General features: G+C 54.5%; 1 protein-coding gene across 1 annotated transcript in view; it reads left to right on the forward strand.

The window, feature by feature from the left end:
• The window catches only part of KAZN (kazrin, periplakin interacting protein), a 181,319-nt gene that overhangs the window by 112,666 nt on the left and 46,136 nt on the right, over positions 1 to 22,517 (forward strand). The window contains exon 3 of the mRNA XM_082776996.1: positions 5,177 to 5,345. Within this exon, the coding sequence (XP_082633122.1) occupies positions 5,177 to 5,345 (169 nt within the window). The remainder of the gene's footprint in view (positions 1 to 5,176; positions 5,346 to 22,517) is intronic.

Here is a 22,517-nt window from a genome sequence, read left to right on the forward strand (position 1 = left end):
ATGGACTTTGCTTGATGTGCATTCTCCTTGCTTCTTATCTGTCTCTTTATGTATGGAAAGGTATTTTGGAAATTCAAGCACTTTTACCAAATTAACATGCAGCTTCCACCATTGCTACCAAGCACGAGGGTATCGTGCATGCAGGGTTTGCTCTGCATGCCCTCTCCTTGCTCCTCGTGCAGGACACGCGCTCCCACTGCAGGCTCTTGTGGCCACCAGCGTAAGGAACCTGAATTATCCCAGCGCCGTCATCATCATTACTTCTCCATGCCACGAAAGGAGCATTTCACACGTGGTTTGCAGCAGGGGATGCGTTCAAACAGCAGGATGGAGTTTTGGCATGGTGTCCACACTGACCCTGGGGATGAGGATGAGGAGGAGGTCATCCCACAGAGAGCTGCAGCACCTCCACAGCGTTCGGCCCTGCTAGTTTCACCAGCTTTAATTCCCCTTTTAGATGCAAATGGAGTAACCCTGACCTGGCGAGGGATGTGTAATGGTTCCTAGGTGTCAGCCAGGGAGAAAACCCGATGTCTTCCCATAAAAGTTCAAGTCTAGGCTTGGCTGTACAAGGATTCATCGGGTTGCTGCAATTCATTAAACAAATGTTGGGTTTAACAGAGCTGCACATAGAGGCTGGTGCCATCGATGCGCTCAGCTGTGAAATATGCTATGGAAGTCATTTGTTTGCGAGGGGGCTCAAAATCTGCTTCCTATTAACATAAAATGGGTTTACTGGAGACAAATCCCTCGGATCGCATTTTTCTCCATTCCCCTTTCCCAGGGGGATTCCTCCAGGTTCACACCATGGTAACTGGGGTGTGTCTGCACCGGGAAGTTAGGATCTCGGGTTGCTTTTGCTGTGTTCACCTCCTATCTGGCCACAGCAAAGTAATTCCCCCAGTTCGGGACACTTTCCGACCAGGAATGGCTTTATTTCGGGGGTCCCCTCTAAAGGTCAACGGGACGCGTTCACCCGCACAGCAGCTGGGATGGGGACATCTCCTCGGGGCATCGTGGGGTAACCAACACTGACCCCAACGTGGAACCTGCCCATCCTTGGCTAGCATTTGATCCCCTTCTTGTAATGTACGACTTCAGTAATTTATAAACTGAAGCACAAACGTTTTGGCTTTGGCACATCCGCAGGGCTTGCATTAGGATGCCGCGATAACTCCAGCGGGGGAAGCAAAGAGCCGGTGCTCAACACTTTAAGAGGAAGAAGGGAGGGGGGTTAAATGCAGTTATAAATAGACAAATAAAAATGTGACCTTCGTAGGAGGAAAAAAAATAAATGTAGACTTCAGCAGCTATTGTAACTTGGGTAGAAATGGGTTAGAAAAAGTGCTGGAAAAGTTCCCTAACTTCAGGCCCGAGTTTGCTGGTCTCGTGGACGGTGGGATTTGTTTGGGGTGTGCTTTCTTGGCGAATAAATGACTGCACAGATGCCTCTGGTGACATTTGGGCCAGGCCAAATTGCTGCTGTTGGCACTGTGGCAGGGCAGGGCCCGGCGAAATGGAGGAGCAGCTCAGCCCCCGGGTTCATCCCAGCCACGGAGAGTCAGCTCCAGAGGCTGCGTTGGAGGAGGCTGGTGATGCTCGCTGCCTCTCCAGCTGGGAATTGTTACTGCAAACAGAGATACGCCGAGCAGATGAGGAAATAATGTAAATACACCGAGAGAAGGCATTTTTTGTGTGTGTGCTCGTGGAATGACACACGAGCAGATAAAAAGCCATCAGCAGAATTTACATAAGCCCACACAATCTCAGAGGTCATCGTTCTGGAGGACGACATGTAGAAATTCATTTTTATTAAATTCTGGCTGACTGTTTAATTGGAAAAGAAAGGATTTAATTGAATCAAGTCAAAGGGCCGTATTAGATTATGTTCATTCCTAACACAAAAGGCTTTCTCCATTTAGTTAAAGTGGTTCCTTTGCATACTGTACATATTAAACTACAGAAAGTGGTAATCAATAGCAAAATGAAGAGTTTGGAAAGCCCGAGCAGTGCCCAACCCTTTTCCACCTCCTAAACCTCCTCATCTTCCCTTCACCGAACAACTTAGGCTGAAGTGAGGGCAAGCAGGGTGGGCAGTGTTCTCAAACCTTCCTCCATCCGTGTTTATGCCACCCAGGTATTTTAAATAGCAAGCTGGAGTGTGATGCTACTACAGGAAAGTCACCCAAAACCGAGGGGGTTTTCAGCATTTCAAGGATAGCCTTGCAGAAAGATCCGCACCACCAGGGACTCCTGTCCCTTAGGGACACTGCGGAGCTGTTGCGCACCCAGTCAAAGCTAGAATAATACAAAAAAAAAATAAAAAAAGGCAATTTGGGGAAATGTTTCTAATTTTGTCTATTTAATTAGCTCTCTCTCTTTTTTTTTTTTTTTGTTAATTCTAAACTAATAGGAGAAAGGGAATGAATTCATTTCTTAATGCTTCGTTTCATCCCGATCTTGAGGACTTAAGCAAGGGCTTCGCCTTCTGGCCAGGAATCAGCACAGCCCCAAGTCATCCTCAGCTGTGGTGCTTGCAGGGCACCTCACGGTCCCGGTTCCAGCCCCAAAAGGAACCCAGCAAACCCCACAGCAAACCCCACAGTTTCCAGCCAGGTCCGAGCTGTGCTGCCTCCTGCAGAGCTCGCCCATGCCTCGGGATCACCGCACCCTCCGGTCAGGGGGAAGCTCAGAGAAACCAAATCCTGCTTTGAGATCAAAATCCATTTTAAATGGACCCAGCTGTTCCCTGCGGGGACAGGAGGGGGTGCACGGAAGGGGAGAAAGTCTGCGGAGATGTCTTCAGGCTAATCTCCAAAGGACTTCAAGCTGTAAGGGAGATTTTTAAAGCAAAGTAATTAAAATGTGGAGTCCACAGCAAAGTTTAAGGAATGTTTATTTATTTATTTATTAGATACCATACACTAGAGTAGAAATTCTCTTGCATTGGTAAATTAAAAAAAAATAATAATTAAGCATTGCCAATATAGCAATTCAACCAGTCTGTTACTGAGGTTAGCCTAAGCTCAATTTGGGCTTTGCTTCAGCAGCTGAATGTGTTCTCGGAAGACTCAAATCAGTTTTAACCCGACTTTTTTTATGATAAAAATAATATGCATGTGCCTGAAAGCTGACTTCATTTCTGCTGAAGTTCAGGTTTTATTCAAGTGCAATGCCCAAGTTTTTGCATACTCGGTGCTGCGTTTGCACGGGCAGGTGATCTGCTGCCGTACAAAACAAGCAGAAATTGCAGCAAATACTGATGCAAACCGGGCATTTATCTCAAATTCAATTTCCGTACGTGCTCAGAGAACCTCACCTCTCGCACGTGTACCTACAGAGAAGCCAAAGGATGTAAGAAAGCGCATTTATTGCCCTTGTGGGTTCTTCACCCACCCTTTGGGGCACAACACGTGGTTTTTATCCACACGTGCACCCACACACACACACACACGTGCTTGCTCTGCAGCTCTGGGCGAAGCCACGCTCTGTCCCTGCACCAGCAGCAGCCAAAGACATGCCCCAAACTCCCAGCTTTTTCCCCCAAAAGCCTGGGTTTAGGCAAGTATTGGAAGGGTCTAGTGAATCCCTACAGATGCAGGCAGGGCTGTTTTCCCCTTTTTCCAGTGGGGTCGGGATTTTCCCTGGGTCCCCACATTGGCTGCCTGCACACAGGTTGCTTTTTTATTCCCCCCCCCCCAAAAAAAAAAAAAAAAAAAAAATCAAAAAATCAGTCCAGTTGGATTTTTTTTTTTTTTTAATTTTATTTTCCGGTCAGCCCATTTTCCCTCTGCCTGCTGCGCACAGCCTCGGGGCATGGCCGTGCACCCGAGCCCAATTAGCAGAGAGCCGCTTAATTAGCGCTCCCGGGAGCACCTGGCAGCCCGGCCGCACTGCAGCGCTCCCCGCAGCATCCCGGGGGGGGGGCACGGGACAAATGCAGCGGCTGCCGCAGCGCTGCCCCCCCCAAAATCGCCCCCATCCCCCCAAAAAAACCCACCACCACCCCCCGACCTTTGCACACCCACTCCGTGCTGGGGGGGCCGCAGGGAGAGCAGCAGATAGGGGCACCCCCCCCCCCAAATCTGTTTCCTTTTGCACCCCCTTGTACTTGTGCTGTTCCCCCATAGCACCCCCCTTGCACACTGCTGTTCCCTTTTGCCCCCCTATTCCCTTTTGGGCTTTTTTTTGGGTTGCCCCCCCCCGCACAGCCTCCCTTCCCTTTTGCACCCCTTGCACTGTTCCCCCTTTGCCCAACCCTATCCCCGTCTGCATCCAGTTTTGCACCCCCAATCCCCTATTCCCTTCTACACCTCCCTTGCGCAGCCCCCCCATGCCCAATCCCGTTCCCTTTTGCACCCCCCTTGCACAGCCCTATTCCCTTCTGCACCCCCTTTTGACCCCCCTTGCACAATCCTATTCCCTTTTACACCCCCCTTGCACCCCCTCATTTAGTCCCCCCTTGCACAGCCCCATTCCCTTCTGCACCCCCTGACACCCCCTTGCACAACCCTATTCCCTCCTGCTCCCCCCTTGCACTACCCCCCGTCCCCAACCCCATTCCCATTTGCACCCCCTTTTGCACTGCCCCCCTTGCCCAACCCTATTCCCTCCCGCACCCCCTTACACCCCCCTTGCCCATCCCTATTCCCTCCTGCACCCCCCCTTACAGAACCCAATTCCCTTCTGCGCCCCCTTGCACAGCCCCCCCGTGCCCAACCCCATTCCCTGCTGCACCCGACACCCCCTTGCACAACCCGTGTCCTTTCTGCACCCCCTTCAACACACCCCCGTGCCCAACCCCGATCCCTTCTGCACCCCCCCGTGCCCAATCCCAATCCCAATCCCAATCCCTCCTGCGCCCCCTTACGCCCCCCATACCCAACCCTACTCCCTTCTGCACCCCCCATACCCAACCCCATTCCCTCCTACACCCCCTTACCTCCCCTTTATTCCCTCCCACCCCCCTTCAACCCCCCCACACCCCCCTTCTCCCCCTCCCACCCAACCCAACCCCTCCCTCTCCCCTCCCCTCCCCTCTCCCCGCCCCTCCCCGCTCCCCCCGCCGCTCCCGCTCTCTCACCTCTCTCCTCCTCTTCCTCCCCCCGTTCCCCCCCTACCCCTCCCCGTCCCCGTTTTTCCCCCCCCCCCCCCCTTTCCCCGCACCCCTCCCCAGGCCAAAATCCTGCACATGATGGACGACAACAAGCAGCTGGCGCTGCGCATCGACGGGGCGCTGCAGGCGGCGGGCCAGGAGGTGACGGCGCTGCGCGCCGAGCTGGCCGCCACCGGCCGCCGCCTCGCCGAGCTGGGCAGCGACCCGGCCATGGAGCACGGCCCGCAAGGTGGGTGCCCGCCGGCTTCGGGGGGGACGGGGGGGGTTGGTTTAAGGGCTGGGGAGGGTGGTGGGTGATCGGGGTTTATCGCGGCGCGGTTTGTTTGGCGAGGAACAGCTCTCCAAAAAAAGCGCCGCGCGCGCTCTCGGCACCCAAGCTCTACCTGCTGCCTCCCCTTTCGCTTTTTAACCCCCCTCCTTCTCCGTTTTACCCCCTTTTCTCTCTCTATCCCTCCCTTTTCTCTCTTTATCCCCCCGTTTTTCTCTCTCTATCCCCCCCCCCAGCCCGATTTACCGGTTTCGTAATTGGGGAGCCGGCCGCAGCCATCTTCTCCCCGCCGGCATCGCCCGGCCCGGGGAGGCTCCGGCTGCCCAGCCCCGAGCTGCCCCCCCCCAAAAAAAAAAAACACCATGGGGGGCAAAACTTACCTTGGGGGGGGTGAGGACACATCGCTTCCGTGCCCCCCCCTCGGGTGCTGACCGCCTGGGGGGTCCCTTTTTGCTCACCGAAGCCCCAACCCGGTGGGATCCGGGACGCAGCCGCCTCTCGGTGCCCCCCAAGGGGCTGCGGGTGCCGGGCTCATCCCGGCCCCATGGCTCGGAGCCGGGCTGGGCTCCCACCTGTGCTCCGGGCACGGCTCCGGAGGCGATTTCCTCGTTCCTGATGGTCTGATGGGATCAGCCGACCCCATGCAATGCGGGTCGCCCTTCGGTGCGGGTCGCCTTTTGGGGTCTGGGTGGTCGGGAGGGGGTTTAAAGGCAGCGGTGCCCCCGGTGGGCATTGTTGGCGGCTGGTGGTGTGGCTGCAGCTCGGTTTGGAGGGGCTCCTTCGGGGGGTTGTTGCAGCCAACCTGTTGGGTTCGGCTGTGGCGAGGGGGGGGTACACCTGTTTAATGGGATCCATCGCCAGGTGGGGCTGAGCGGGGTGCTGGGGTGCATGTTGGGGTGCTGGGGTGGGTGCTGGGGTGCAGGGGTACATGCCATGGTGTTGGGGTGCGTGTCGGGGTGCCCAGGTGTGTGCAGTGGTGCCCAGGTGCAAAGTTGTGCCGGACCCCATTGCGCATCGCGGACCCGCACCCCTTCCCAAATAACCCCCTCGGCCCCCTTTCTGCCCATGCAGCCAGCCGAGAGCTGGAAGGGCCGGGGGAAGCCCTTTGGCTGCCCTTCCCTGCACCTATTGCTGCGGGTTTGGGGTTTGGCTTGGGCTGGTTCCTCTCCAGGAGGCTGCTGCGCGTGTGTTTGCGTGGAGGGGCAGTGCCTCTGCTCGGCAGCGCACCCCGGCGAGGGAGGGATTTGGGGTGGTTTGCCAGGGGTCAGGGTTTCTTTTTTTACCTTCCTCAGAGGCTTTTGAACCCATTGGGCGATGGAAAAGCACCTCTTTGGTTTCCTTTGCTGGCAGCACGCTGGGAAACAATTGGTGTGCTGTAACAGCGCTGAGGAACTGCACTCTGCTCCCCAAAGCGTGTGTGTTCCCATGTAATAACCCCAATCCCACCTGCTTTGGGGTGCTGGTGGAAATACCAGCTGCTGTAGGGTGCCAGGAGCGCTCCCATCCTCGGCCGGGCACTGGAGTGGTGCCTTTGGCAGGGCAGGAGGCCCCGGGGGGCTCGCTCCAGCCTCCAGATGTCAGCAGGCAAATTTCATCTCGGTGTGCTGGGGGCCAGCACCGAGCCCGTGTAGCTCTGGATGTTTTTCTTTTTTCCCTTCCCCACGTGTTGAAGAGGCTGGTATTTAAAATGCAGCGTATCCAGCCCAGGGGAGGAATGCTTGGTCTCAGCGAAAAAAAATAATAAATAGACCCGATTCACTCCGTTCTGGGTTTCCTTTCCAAATTTTTTACTATTATTTATCTGCGTTCTCATACATTGCCCTGTGCCTGCTGCTCTAGGTGGGCCCGATGTGTCTGTAGGGAGCCTTCTGGTCTCCAGGGGTTTTTAGGATGATTTCAGAAGGATGGGCTGAAAATGACTCCGAATAAGTAGAGTGAGCTGTGTAAGTAGGAGGGTCGCTGAGCTATTCGGATTAAGCCCACGTGCTGTGGGAGAGCTGGAGGCTGGTAAATGGGGTGGGCAGCCAGCAGCCCGTGGGGATTTAGGGTTTGGTGGTGGTGCTCGGATGGGTGGGGGGGGTCTGCTTGTGGTGAGGTCCCCCCAGGTACCTTTGGTTGTGGTGGTCTCATCGCTGCCACCGCTGCAGGTGGGTGTGTGCTGGGTCGGTCTGGAGTTAGGTGAGCCGAGGGAAACGTGTGCCTCCGTGCTCAGCTCGCTCAGTAATTAACGCTGCCTGGGTGAAGTGTGGCGTTCCCATAATTAGGGAGCAGCTTGAGACAGCTCGAGGTAATAACTGCCCCTTTTGTGCCAACCGCGACTTCTCCCTGCCGTACCGTGCCATCTCCGCTCGCACGCGGGCAGCGGGGAGGTAACGCTCCGAGGGCTTTTTTTCTGCAATTTGTGACAAAACTGGGAGAATTCAGCCAAGAGAGACGGACTGCGTGGTGGGCGTGCGTACGGAGGTAGGGATGAAGCCGCGTGCTGTCACAGTCCTGAGCGTGAGCGTTAATCACCCAAATCCCTCGCTCCTGGCACCTCGTTTTACACGGCGAGTTTGCTGGAGACTTATTTTGGCCGTAGCATTATCTGGAGGTGACTGCAGAGTGGTATTCACGTCGCTGGCTCCTTGTGGGGCTGCTCTTGGTGCTTCTGGGCCTGGGTGTCAGCACCCGGTGGCCCAGCTCTGGTTTGCACCATGGTGGGGACGCGGGTGGGTGGCAGAGCATTGGAGCTGTGGGGGCTCCGTGGCCCCCTGGCATGTCAGGGTGTGCTTCTGGCCTCCTGGGTGAAGTCCTTTGCTGAATCGACGCGAGGGTTTTCAATAATGTTGAGTAGCAGCAAGGTCTCTGGGGAGATGGGAAGTTTGGGGAGCAAGGACAGGCCGTGCTGAGCCAGGCGCTTGGGCCATCTCGCCTGCTGCTTTTGCTCTCCTCTCGGCGTTAAATGGAAAACACCTTAATTAATTAATGTTGGCAAAGCGCTTGAAGATGTAAAGTGCAATCAATAGCCAAGTGTTATTAATAAGACCTCGATCAGCATTTGGCTCATCTCGCTTCCCATTTCAGCTCCTCGGTGGCATGCAGTGCTTTCTGCGCCGGGGTCCACCGGTGGCGGCGTTTTTTTGTGTGCTGCCAAAATTCGGCTGGAAAGGGCGCAGGAGCTGCCCCCTGCTCCTGCAGCAAAGGATTCCTCCTCGCTGCGCAGTGATCGTGGCCACGTGTGGTCACGTCCTGGCTGTTGCTTCTGGGCCAGGAGGACCTTTGTGCTCGTGGCAGCCTAAAATAGCGTCCTCTTGTTCTCCTTGATCTCTGTCCACTTCCACTGCTACAACACGAAGACTTTGACTTCTGCCCAGGAGGCGAGCAGTTACCTCGGTGCCATATCACTGTTTTGTGAATAATCCTCTGGGGCTGGTGAAAACGTGCCATTTTCATCTTCCCGGGTCTTTTCCCTGCTGTTCTTTGTTCTTGCAGAGCCTGAGAGCTGCTGCTGTAACACAACCTGAGGAATTTGGATGCTGCAGTCCGGTTGGATGTCGGAGTGCTTTTGCACCGTGTGTATCGCAAGATCAAGGTCTTGCTGTGCTGTTACTACAGCTGCACGTGCTGGGAAGTAAATGCATGGTAGTAATATTCACCTGGCTGCTTTAGACTCAAGCACCTGGCTGCAGCCAGCACTTCAGGTCCCCGTCACACCTTAGGTTTTGAGGATGTTAATTTAAAGCCTCTTTATGCATCCGGAGTCTTTCTATTCAGAAGTCTCATTTGGCACGGTTAGCATGAGATTTATGATAATATTTAGATTTTCATTCCTTTAAAGCCCGACCAGCGGAGTTTTCATGAAGTGCCTGAGGATGAGTGAGCTCGAGTAAGCTCCGAAGCTGGAGAAGGACAGGACCCAGGATTTCTGGCTCTCCAGCTTGTAGCATGACCGTGAAGATGTTTGGTGCTAGATTCACAGGAGAGGGAGGTATAAGCAGGCTCTGGTCTTAATCTTGGGGAAAGTTAATGCAATTTTCTCTTGGATTCGGCCACTCAGATAACCACTGGTGGGTCTGGGCATCCCCCAAAAGGGCAGTCCTTCATCCCATTACTCACCCTTCGTTACTCCGGCTGCTCAGCGATCTCTGGCACTGGGGCCAGATGATGCAGAGAAATCTGCCTCCCCAGTATGAACCTCTCCAGGTTGCCCAAACCTGGATATTTATCCTCTCCAGGTCGCAGCAGGGAAGGAAGGACCTTGCCCAGCCCATAAAGCTGGGTGCCGGGAGCCTTTCCTCCAGGCGCCCGCACTGCTCGGCCACCAGCGAGCGGGGCCGTGGCACACGGCGTTAATCGAGGCACTGAACTTCAGCACGGGCACGATGCGCGGCCCTGCTTCCGTCTGCAGCTTGTTAAAATTCAATTCTCGTAATTCCTTGTTGACAGCGACGCGTGAGATAAGGGAGCTGGAGGCTGACGCAGCAGCTTGCACAAGCAGCGCGCACGGGGCGTGCGGAGCGCCGGCGAGTCGGCTTCCCCAGGTCCTCCTCGCCGTGCGAGTTGTTGGCGTTGGGAGAAAGGAGGAAAAAAACTCATCCCAGCCCTCCCCCGATCTAACAACAGGACGTGGCTTGGGGATGGGACTCGATCATCGAGGTTCTCCCCAGCCCTGGTGATTCTGTGATCCTAGCAGGGGTCATTTGAGGCTGGGGGGGGTGAGAGCTGAGGCTTAGTGACAGCCCCTGAACCAGCGGGACGTGGGATGGTGCCAGAGGTGTGGAGGAGGCTGGTGCATGGCTGGGAACGACCAGCTCTGCCCATGCCTTTGGGGGCGATGCTTGCTGGAGGCGGTGGCCCCCGGTCTGAGCCCTGGTGCCTCTCAGCCTGGCTCTGGCCACATGGGTCGAGGAAGGGGTCTCGCTTTTCAGCCTCGAGTTTTACGAGTGAGCAGCACCACGGCTGGTGGTGATGTGGGAATGGTATTTGGTGCCAATAAGGTTTCGGTGTGCTCCGTGGGGTGTGGAGGAAGCAGGCGAGCGCGGTGCCATGCCAGCGCCTCCCTTCAGGTTTTCCTTTGGCTCCTTTTTACAGCAGCGAGCAAACCCCCGAGAGCTGGCGATGCTGATGACAAGTAGGTTTCCGCAGAGCGGATGAAGCAGGGTTGTGCATCTTCTGCAGCACCGCGAGGCCACGGGCAGTGTTTGGGTTTTGTAAGCCAGCCCCTCTCTTCGTTTGCCTTTTATTTCTTACACAAACATGGCATTTGCAGAAGTGGCCGTACCTTCGTGACCGTGAAATGCCATACAGCAGCTACAGGCACAGGAACGGATGAAAAAAAAGAAAAGACAGACCCCAGAACCAACATGGTTCTGGATGTTCAGGGAGGAATAAAAAAAGTTACATTCTTTTGTGCCAGATTTATCCAGTGATGGCCGTCGTGGCTGTTTCTGCAGCACTCGGAGGCTCCTCATGGCACGTGTACTTGCCCAAAACCCTCGGTGCAACGCGCGGGGTCCTGGGACGAGCGGTCAGCACGAGCTGCCCGAAACGAACAGTGCGCTGACGTGCCAGCTGGATTTCCTGGCCACCGTCCAGCAGGAGGGTTTCCTGCGCTCAGCACACGCGGGCAGGCGCATCATTTAAGCACCAAGATGATGACAGATGAGTGCTGGCAGCGCACCCGGGCGCTTGTGCTCCAGCCCGTTATTTTTAAGCAAATTGTCCATCATCCTCCCCTCCAAAAAAAAAAAACAACAAAATTGTTAGTCCCGTCGGAGGGTTTTTTTTCCAGGATGTTTCAGATTGCTGGGGGATGCCGCTGTAGATCAAAATTTGCTGTTGGCATATGGGCATGGGAAGCATGCCCCTCTTTTGGGGGGAGATGTGCAGAGTTCGGGGTAGAAAGCAGAGGAAATGGATTTGAGGAAGAGGTTTGAGGAGCTGAACTTTGATGGCTGGGTTTAGGCAGTCTAGACGCTCTCTTTAAGTTGCAGAAAGGGGAAAAGATCATCTTAGAAGAAACCTAAAGAGAGAGCTGTGAAGGGTTTAGTGGGCTACGCTGAGCTTTCCAGTAGGAAAATGGCCAAACTCAGCTGTGCTCTGAATTTTAAACAGCGCCTGCTCTGCCGAGGCCAGCAGGAGTTTTGCTGTGATTTTGGAGCGAGCGGGACTGGCTCTTCCCAGCACCTTCCTCCCACCATACCTATGCCCCAAACTATTTTTGCTCTGTTTCTGACAGCTATGGGAAACGTGTGGGAGCAGAGCCAAGCCGCTTGGCTCTAGCAGCATCCCAATTCCTTCCTGGAGGAGGAAAGGAGAGGAGTGAGCTCAGAGGGCTGTTCCTGTGCCCTGACTGTACTCTGAAAGTCAGCAGGGCAGGCTGATTTTTAGCACGGCCCCGTAACCTGTGGCATGGGATCTGGGCGCTGGTTTAGGGGGTGTATTTCCCACTCCTTGCTGCGCACACCTGCAGAGCTGTTCTGGAGCGACTCCTTTGGGCCATGAGGAGGAGGAGAGCCCAGCTCTGACCTGCTGGGCGAGGGCTGGCAGCGTGCTTTTGTCATTCTGGCCAACAGCGACACGTTGAGAAACACAACTTCATCCTGCAGCTGCCAAATATTGGGGGAATATTCCCCCCTGTGTGCGTCGGCGTTGCTGTTTCGACCAGACCCAAGCACGCCCGGTTCTTTGCTTTCTGTTTGTCAATTATTGCATTATCTGCTCAGGCAAAGCCTGTCGTTTTCTCCACCTGCAGCTTAATTCCCTGCGCTTTCCCACCCCCTGTAACGGATCCGGAGTTGTTAAGTGCCCGTGGCCAAATCCTTCCTCGTTTCTTCCCTGCTGCAGCCGGGGCTGGGGCAGGAGCAGGGGAACCGCTTCGGATGGCGACGCGCTGCGCTCCCGCTGCGTTGGCATCAGGTGATTGAATCTGCAAAGCTCAGCGCTGACATCCCAGCCACGGCAGCTCGTTTCCGAGCCACGTGGGCTGTCGTTCAAACAGGCTCCAGCTTCCTGAACGAGCTCCGCTCCTGGCAGAGAGGGGTCCCAAAGCGGAGGCTGGCGGAGAGGGCTGCTGGAGGGAGCTCCTGCGAAAGCAAGAGCAGCGCGGCCAAAGCGGTGCAGCCCCCCTGGGGACGGCCACCAGATTTACAGGGTTGTGGTGACGTGGGCCTGAGAAGCAGCAGAGGGCCACCTAGTTAGTTTTAGGGCTGGGTTTGATCCCGTGAAGGCCTCTTCTGGACGTTGCAGTAGAAGCCAAAAGGTTATTGCAGGTGCAGTGAATTTGAAGGTGTCCAGCTGGTCGCGGAGCGTCAGCTTCGGGGGGAATTCCTGCAAAGCCCTCAAGTCCCAGGGATGTTTTTGTAAAACCACTGCCTCTGGGTGTGGGATCCGCAGGGAGGGGGCTCCGTGTGCTTTGCCTTGCCCCCACCTTTGCAGAGAGCTTTTCTGTGCGTTGCTCCTCCCCAGGCACGCACCATTTCCAGGGTATTTTGGAAAATGATCCAATTTGAGGCATCTCCTGCACATCTTATCGCAGCGCTTTCTGAGTGCGTTCGGTAGGGACCGGTCTCATTTGGGGCGTAATTCCTCTGATGGGTGCATTTACTCTGCAGTGGCAAAACCGCTTTGATTCAGCGTGGCAGGTGTGGCGAGATGAATGGGAAGCACTTTCCTAAATGGCTCTGAATACCTTGTAGGTTCCTTATGGGTTCTTTTCATTTAAACGGCACGGTGTGATCTCGGGCTGAGGTTTTTTTGAGATTTATTCGATGCTGTCGTGGTTTTAGGGCTAGAGAGCTCCCTGTGCTGCCGTGGTTAGCCTGCTGTGCCCAGCGCAGCTGTAGCTGCTGAAGGTAGCCCGGTGCCGAACCCTGATATATTTGGGATCGTTTTCTATTTGTTTTACTTAAGAGACAGGAAGAAAAAAAAAAAAAAAAAAGGATAAAAAAAAGCCTGGAGAGCTTTGCCTGTTAATTAGTCTGACAATAATTTGATAATGACCACAGTGCAGGATTAAAAACCCATATGCAGATAAGGCATTAACTCCGCTTGCTGGCAGCATTAAGGGCTCCAGATAGCATCAAAGGAGCAGAGCCGGCTGGTGCGTGTCGACGACAGCCCGTCGATAGCCTGCTATCAGCAAGCACACCTCTGGCCTCATCACCGAGCACATTATCCAGCAGGTGGGAATATTGCACGGGGCCAAACCCAGTAAGTCCTCAGCAGAGGGAATTTTGGGCGACCCGCTCCAGTTCTTCGCCATCGCCCGTGTAGGGTGGAAAGGTTTGCGGGGGGTTTTGGCACCGGCGTGGCTGCAGGGAGCTGCCCCGTGGTGCAGACGTGGTTTGGGCTTTTGGGTGGGCAGGAACCTGCGGCAGGAGCTTGGGCTGGGTCCTTGAAGTCACCCAGGTACCTGCAGTATTGCCGGCGTTGGGTGCTCCAGCACGGCCTGAGCTGGGAGCCGCCGAGCTTTGGGTTCCTCTCCAAGAAGGAAAATGATCTGCGCCTTGAGGAGCCAGCCTGATGGACGTGGGTCCCTTTTGCTCACAGCTGCATGTAAAGGCTGCAAGTGGGGAATATTTTGCCTTACTGCACTTTTTGCCAGGTAGCTCTCCTTTGCTAGCTCATTTTTGGTGGTTACCAGAGCTGCAAGTCCAAACTGATTTTGCAGCAGCGTTTTCCTGGACTTGCATTAGGAAGCGAGCATCAATGTCTTTGGGCCAGTACAGAGAGGAGCAGAAGCAGAGAAGTCAGAGTGATGCCCTCAAGATATTTTTGAGCTTTTCTTGGTATCAATAGCCACTACCTCCTATCAGCCTGAGCATCCTGAGGGAGGAGGGTGAGTTAGGCTGGCTGCAGGTGGATGGCACGAGCGGACGTCATCGGTGCCAGAGCTAATCGGTAGGAAACCATCAAACACACGCTGCTTCCCCTGGGCTGTGTTTTCAGCATATCTCGAATTTCTTTGTGTGTGTATCCAGTTCAGAGGGTAATACCATCAATTAGACCAACAAGAGAGACGAATAAAAACCTATAACCCTCTGTAGCACACCAGGTTTATCCCTGATTAGCGGGGCTGCTCTGATCTCATCGTAAATCTGTGTACGTGTCATTAGGAGAGCAGTATTAAATTGGTAATTAACGTTGCCAAAAAGTTTTCATCATCCGCTCTGTTGAAAAAGAGGAGAAAGTGGTAAGGAAAATAACGTGGCGTGGAGCATGGGGTGGATGTCAGGTGGAAGCACAAAGAGTGTCCCATGTCCCAGTGTCAGGGAATGTCGTTCCTGTATCAGTGGCGAGAGGAGGTGCAGGGGTCAGCAGATGCAGCCCCCGTGTGGATGAGCCCCCCGGGGCCCTTTCCAGCATGCACAGAGCACAGAAAGCCTCCGTGTGCCTCCGAGTGTGTGTGCACAGCTCCAGGAGCAGCAGCATGAGGTACGGGAGGGCATCCAGAGCAGAACAGATCCCTCAGATCCCGGTGCAGATGCCGCACACAACGCTGCGTTGTAAACACTGTGGGTAAACGCTGTCCTTGGCAGCCAATTTTTTCCAAATTTTAGCCAAAACCTTTGCTTGGCGAAACAGCAGAAAGCGCGTCTTCAATCTCTGGTGCATTTCCTAATGGTAGAAGGGGAAGAAGCAGCGTGCGGGGAGCTCGAGCAGTCGGGGCGCCTTGCTCCGGGCGCTGTTGGAAGCTCGCGCCAGGAGCCGCTGCGCCACCCTGACCTGCTGGGATCTGCCTGGGCGGGCGCTTCCCTTCCTGGCTGTTTATTCAGGCAAGCAGCGACTTGCTCGATCCCTTAGTTTGCCTCTTAGAAATGATGATGAGCCGGGGAGATTTCCTTTATTTATTTTTTTTATCTTATTTTTTTAACGGTGGAAAACGGTAGGATGGGCGGGAGGCTTTTTGCTGCAGATGCTAATTGCGCTTGAGTTTTTTTCCGTGCTTTTCCTCGGTGCTGCCTTCCAGCTCATTCCCGTGAAGTCGAGCAGCCTCTCCATGTGCACGCCGTGGGAACGATGGACGGAAAGCAGCCGCTGCCCTCCTGCTAGCAGCCATCCACGGGGGAAGGCACCGGCATCCCTCCTGCTCGCAGCCGAGAAGCTCGCGAGGCGTTTGCTGGTTGCAAACGTTGAATCGTGAGCCGGGGCGGGCTGTCCCTCCGACAGCTCCAAGGCTTGTCCAAACGGGTCGGAGCAGAGGGCTGGCTTCTTCCCAGTTTTGTTTTTTTTTCTGACATCTCAGGAGGAGAGGAGCGGCCCTCGTCTCTCCCTGCCGCCTCGAGGGTGAGTTCAGGCTCCAGCGCCGCCGCTTGGGGCAGGAGATGGGAGGCGAGGTGATCCCACCCACAGCCCTAATCCTTCCCGCTCGCTACCTCATCAGCTTAATTAAGGGTTGCGTCGGGTGAAAGCCGTCCCGCTTGCGTCACGTTACGTCTGTTACGCGTCTGCCAGCCCAGCCTTTTCCCAAGGGTGTTCCCGGCGCTGCTCGTTGCCCAACGCGTCCCCATGACCTGCTCGCGGAGGCGCCTCTCCTGTCCTCGCCCTTGCGCGGCTCGGGGGGTCCCAGCTCGCCTGCCCAGCTCTTCCCGGGGCTCCCTGGGGGCTGCGACCCGCTGCCAGGACCCCTGCGGTTGTGGATTGCTCCAACAGGACCCCGGCGTGGAGCTCCTCCAGGCTTCGGAGCCTCCAGCGCTCCCAGGTGAACGAACCCAAAGGTTATTAACGCGTTCCCCATTCGTTAGCAATTAAACAGGTTCTCTGCGCCCCTAGGAGCTCCTGGCCGGCCAGCGGGGTGGAGGCGCATGGGGAAGAAGGAAAAGAGGCTTTCCCACCTCGGTTTTTGCACAGCTTGGGGCTGTTACGGGGCTTCCTCTGAAGTTGCTGTTGGCTGGATGCGTCGCCCTGCATAATTTTTTGGTTCCCGATGCTTCTGCTGGGGTTGGTGGCACGCACGGAGTGTGCCGGAGAGGTTCCACCGTGCACACAGGTGTCATGGGTGGGGGCAGCTCCAAAGGGCCTTCGGATGCAGGTAGGGCATCCCCACGGCAGGTCTCCCTCCTCCATTTCGAGCTGGTAAAAACACAGTAAAAATACAGGGGCTTCCCAGCCGGAGCTGTTCCTGCTGTGTCCGTGTCTCGGTGCGTTTCATCCCCTGGCTCCGTGTCCCACCCCGCAGGGGCTATTGCGGGTCCAAGCAGTGTGACTGAGCCCAACAGCACGTTTGGTTTATCCACTCTTAATGCCCTGGGTGAAGGGGGAAGCACCACGTTAATTAGGTTTGCAGGGAAGCACCACGTTAATTAGGTTCACGGTCGGTGAGGAGCTTTGAACCCAGGCACCGGGCGGGTTGTGGGGAGGGCACTAAGAGCGAACACGGGCGCTGAGCCTCGGGCTGAATGCGAGTTTCACCCTTGGCTTTGGGATCTTGTGTGTTTTTATTTCTTTTGGGGGGTTTTAGGGATGGAAACAAACATCCAGGCTTCACCTCGGGTTGTGTTTGGCTTTGTGTGGGGGCGTTTTGTCTCGTTGTGCGCACACACACCTGGCACCTGAGCTGCGAGCCAGCAGGAGGACGCGCTTCCAGTTCAGCTCGGACCCAAGATGGGTTTTTTTGGGCACGTACCAAAATCCCCAAAGTCCAGCTTGCTTGGTTAGCATCTCCACGAGGATCTGCTCGTGCTGCAGCCGTTCCTGCAGGAGATACGAAGCGCCCGGCCAGCCTCACGACCTCGGTGTGCGCGGCTGCGTGCTTCGAGCCAGCTGCAGGGGGGCTCAGCCCCTGCCCGCATAGCGCTGCCACCCCCTCCCCTCTTCTGCTTCCTAATTGTATCCAGCTGCAACGCTGCTAAAAGTGAGCTCAGACGGAAAATATTTTTGTGCAAAAAAATGTTAACGCGTTTTTTTTGGAGGTGGAACGGCTGTTTTGTTGTGGGTTTGTGTTTATTTTTTTTTGCTTTGGGGTGCAGCGGGGTGCTCTGGGTGCATCCCGGCCGTGCTGGAGGCACTCGGGGTGGTAGGGGTCAGGCTGGCACGTCCTGGGGAGGAACAGAATAGACCTGTTCGGGTGGAAGGGACCTTCCGAAAGCATCTCCTCCAGCTGTGGGGCAGCCCCACAGCCTGAGCTCAGCGCTGGTGATTCAGGGCTGGGTTAAGTACAATGAATTTAGGACAGTAAATGAATTGAACAGTCTGCACAAACAGCGCTCAGGTTACTAAAAGGATGTTTTAAAGTAAAAGGAAGAGCTTTGCCAGCTCGTTATCTCCTCCGTCAGAAGAAAGATGTTGTTCTAGAGATCAGTGACTGTTGTTGAGTCCTGTTACACCATCTTGCAGACACACACACCCACACAGCTTTTTGGATTTCTTTTATTTTTAAAACATTTTGCAGTTGATAGTGGGTTTTTACTTTTTAACTGCGACTTTCTTTCCCATGCTACACAAAGATCTAGCCCCGGGTGTGACTGGCAGCGTGTGCTGCCCTGCATCCCAGCCCTGCACTGCCAGGGCCGTAGCGAGCTATGGAGACATCCGAAGGTAAATAAATACTGATTTGGGTGCAACAGGGGAAAAAAAGCAGCCCGAGAAGCTGTAGGGGATACGTCCACCTTGGGATGGTTGGAGGCTGAAGAGAGGTTGAGGTCTTGCAGGGTCTTACAGCCTGTGGAGGGGGCTGGAGCCTCCTCTTTTGGGGAGAGATCTTGTATTCGGATCGCGCTCGCAGGGCTTCTTTTTTTGGTTTTCTGGCACTTTTTTTGTTTTACTAATTGCAATTGTTTCACGTGCCTCTGATCTATTATACTTTGTAATAAGGCACGTAATTCATTATTTAAGTGGCAGCGCTCTGATAATTAGACGGGTTATTTTTGTCGCTGCTGATTAGTTGGTAAGTACAGATTGGATGCTGGAAGCCGTGCTGCGCTCCCCTGGTATTTGGGTTTTGGAGAGGGGCCGTGGCAGCCCCGTGCCTTGCAGCGGGAGGAGGGTGCTGAGGCAAATGGCAGCAAGAGTTTGAAAGGGTTCAGCACTTTTCACCCCAAAAAAAAGCTCATGGTGCTGCATAAGGTTAGGAAGATGCTAGCAGATGCGAGCTGAGGCGTCCTCGTCCTAAATGTGGTTTTGGGGATGCTGCAGGGCGAAAACCCACTGAGTGCTGGAGCTGGCTGTGTCCTAGGAAGGCTTTGTCCCTTCCCAAGTGTAAAGCCACGTTGTTTTTTTACCCCTGGAATTAATTGCGTTTGTGGGACAATGTGGGCTTTGTCCCTGCGGCCGGGGGACGCTTTTTCTTCTCGCCTGTTCTGTGTTTGGGATGCAGGAGCTGTTTGCAGGATTAGGGCTTTTTTCACTTCGCTCTCAGACTGCCTAATGAAGGGTGTGGTGGGCGAGGTGGAGCGGGTCAAATCCAGAGATGTATGGGGTGAGATGCTCGGCGCTCCCCGCAAGCCAGACGGAGCCAAGCGGTTTGCACACAAGGAATTGAGGACGTGTTTTTGGAGCCGTAGCTCTCCGCTTTCTCCAAGATGATGCGAACCATGCTGCTAGGAGAGTTTAATTGGAGCCGAGCCATCACATTATTCGAGCGCGGATTTCTGGAAAGAGGGAGTAAAAGGCAAGCTTTTGTGTCACTCGCTCGTCCCTTCCAAATAAGCTACAGGGCTCTGCTCGTTTGTGTCGGGATGCTCCTGCTTCAGCAGATGGCTCCGAGCACAAACAGCCCCGGGGATGCCTCCCGCTGCCCATGACCCTGGGGACGGTCGGAGCTGTGTTGGAAATGAGCAGTGATTAGGAGATGCCTCGCGTTTTTCTTGAGCAAACACACGTGGAGTGGGAAAAGCCAGCGTGAGCTCTGTGTGGTTATCGGTGCTGCGAGCGCTCCTCGGGCGAGCCCCGAAACGCTGGGAGGCTTCAATGCTGGGTGCTTGGAGGGCACCGCTGTTAAATGTTGGTCTTGGCAGCCTCAGCGGCGGCAGCAGAGGGTTCGGGTGTGTTTCCAGAGTCCCTGTGCCCGAGGATGGGAGCTGCAGCCCTCGGGATGCTCCCTGCCCACGTAGTGGGGTGTCTGCAAGCAGCATGGGCTCCGGGGTGAGCCTGCAGGGTGCCAGGAAAGCGGCATGAGAGGAGGATTTACTGAAAAACTCTGCTCTTACTCTAGGTTTTCCCATCTCCCTTGATTTCTGAGACTGATGGGCTGTGGAAGTACATTCGGGGCTCAGCAGCTGGGAAGAGGGGGCAGGAGGGAGGAGGAAGTGCAGCGATGTCCCCGTCCTTTGCAGCCCGGGATTTCCAGCTGCTTTTCCCTTGGGTGGGGGTGTTGGAGGCGGTGGGTTTTCACAAGAACCGGCTCATGCTTTATGCACGATCTCGCTGCTGCTAAAGAGGGGGGGGTCAAAGTGTAAGTCAGTTAAGCGGCTGGATTGCCCTGCTGTATTTGCCACGGGATAATGGAAAATTCCTGCGAGGAGCCTGCTTGATCTGGGGCCAGAGGAAACAGGATGAAGTCTATTCCACTGCGAAGCGATAGAGGAGCGCGCTGCCTGCCTTCCGCTGCCTGCTGCCAATGTTTTTATGGGCTTGGGATCTAGATTTTGGGAAGAAAAGTAAACCCACGTTTATGTCAACCTGCGGTCGTGCCAGGCTTCTCGCCATGCGTCCTGCTTCGTGCCATCCCTTTGTACAATTTCGGGGATCTGCACGCAGGAAGGCAGCGACAGCCTCGTTTTTGGCTCCCTGGGCTGCCAGGAGGAAAGGATTGCAGCACGGGTCCCCTGCGGTCAGTGCCCTGACCCCGCATACCAGCACCTCCGGGCCTCGGGTACCAGCGGGAAGCTTTTCGGGGAACCCTGGGGCCTCTTGGCTTTCCACCCAGCTTCGGGTCCCTCGTGGGAATTTCAAGCTCGCCGTCACGTTTTGTGGATTTAAAGGGAATCTTGGAAAACGGGTGCCTAGAAGAATTCTCTGAAAGAAACTTTTGTTATCTCTTAGGGCTGTGCCAGGGTCTGTGTTACGAAACTATTTTGTGCTGCAAGGCTTGGAGAGAAGGCCTGAACTTGGGTTCTTAGGCTGTTATCGGTAGTCAGACTGCTTTGCACTTTGATAGCACCTTTCATTCGAGGAGCTGAAAGCACTTTAAAAATGCTAACAAATTGAGCTCCCTGATAGCTCGTGAGTGCAGCTCTGTACAGGAATTTGGACCAAAAGCGTAGCGAAGACCATGGAAAGACGTCCCCAAATCCCACCGTCTGTCTGTCCCTGCGGCTGGAGCTAATGGCCCGGATGTCTGCCCATCCCAGGACCCCTCTCCATTTCTCTGGAGGGTTTTTTCCTTGATATTTTTCTGCCTGGCTCCACTGTTGAGAAACACATGGGGGGAACGGTGAAGTCATGGCAAGATTTGGGGCACCTGTTTTGTGTGCCACTGAGCCCTGCCTTCAGGACGGAGATGCAAGAGGTACCAGGGTTGGAAACAGCCCTCCTGAGCTCTGTTCCTTTGTCTGCTGGGGGTTTGCCATCGGTTTCAGCCTTTGGGATCAAGCCTCGGAGAAGGCAGCTCCCTGTGCTTTGGCCGTGGCTGTGGACGGGAGCCACAGTGCTGGCCGTGAGAAGCTGGGGAAAGCCACCTTGGCGTCCCGTTTGTGGCCACCAGCCGGACTAACCGGAGGGAATTCCTCTTTTTCGTGACTGTTAGGTAAAAGATGTGCTCTGGCAGAGCCACACGAGGCACTGGGGATGCCTGACATCCCTTTCCTCCTCCAGCAGTGCGCGGGGTCATGTAATGCCCTGAAATCTGCCCAGCCGTGACGAGCTGCGCTCTGCGCTCCGTGTCGCCCTGCTACATTTTCCTTTCTCCCCTACCTTACATTAATTGTCTTTCAGAACCATCTGATTGCTGCTCTGATGATTTTTTTTTCCAGCGGATAAGCCTGTTAGAGATAATCTGGTTTGCTGAATTTCCCTTCCTCTAGGCGACCTCCTTAATAGCTGCCTCGGAGGATTTCATCTTGTTGGGAAACAGGACGCAATTCTGAATAAATATTCCGTTTCTTCATGGTTCTGCTGCTGATTAAGGTCTGCTCTTTCTCCTAAATAAACTGTCACATAAAATACTTGTGACAAGGGGGAGCTTTGGGGATGCTCAGCACGTGTTTGGTACTTCTGAGTGAGTTTCCTTGGCCAGTATGGTCAAAACCCAGCGTGGATTTTGGTTGTATCCATCTCATCTTTCAGGAGCCAAAAAAAAAAGGGGGATAGGGGGAAGAGAAACAAGGGAAAGGCCTATAATCCTTAATGTCCCCCGTAGCACAGAGTGCTAAGACACTGTGGGATATCCCCAGTGGAAAAAAGGAAAAGACCAGAGGCACGTTCCTCCTCCTCTTACCCTGTTCCCAGCTGTGGAGCAATCAGTGGTGTCATTTAATTTCAGGCTGTTACCTGGCTTCACAGAACCCGATACGGATATTTGCTGCCACCTTTCCTTTAGAAAAGCTCATTTTCTGCTCTCCTAAAAACAAACCTACCCCTTTTTTTAATATGTTCTGCACGGGTATGTATTTTTTCCCCTGTCCAGCTCAGCGCTGGATGGAGGGTCAGGGGATTACGGTGCTGTTCCTGCCATTGCCAGCGAGTTGCTGAATGATCTGCAGCAATTCATTTGATCTTTCTGCACCTCGTTCTCGCAAATAAGGATGCTGGTAATAACTTTCTATTGTTAAGGCTCTGGTAATAACTTTGCATTGTTAAAGCTCTTAAAGCTCTTGCATGGAAAGTGCTGTATGGGAGTTAGAATAATTATTGTCATCATTTGCTGCGAAGCCACTGCAAATAAAAGTTTCTACAATAATGGACCTTCGTTCTTGGTGAAGGGAATTATTAGAATAATTGTGGCTGGAATGACCAATAAATCGTGAATAAAGCAAGTGCTCCTATTGAATTTATATTCAGCGGGGAGCTAGATGACTGGGAGATAGGCCAGGCAGGTAGAAGGTGCAGTGCTCCACTTGAGCCTTCCCATACACCAAGTGGGTCCCTGGCATGTGTAGGCTCTGAGCTGTTTGGGGCATTATATTGAGCACCCTACACACACACACGGAGCTTCTTGGGGGCTACAAGTGCTGATCTCCTGCGAGAAGGCAGCTCCAAGCAGCAGCAGCTGCA

The sequence above is a fragment of the Aythya marila genome (genome assembly GCF_965140915.1).
Source record: "Aythya marila genome assembly, chromosome: 21".
NCBI lineage: Eukaryota > Metazoa > Chordata > Aves > Anseriformes > Anatidae > Aythya > Aythya marila.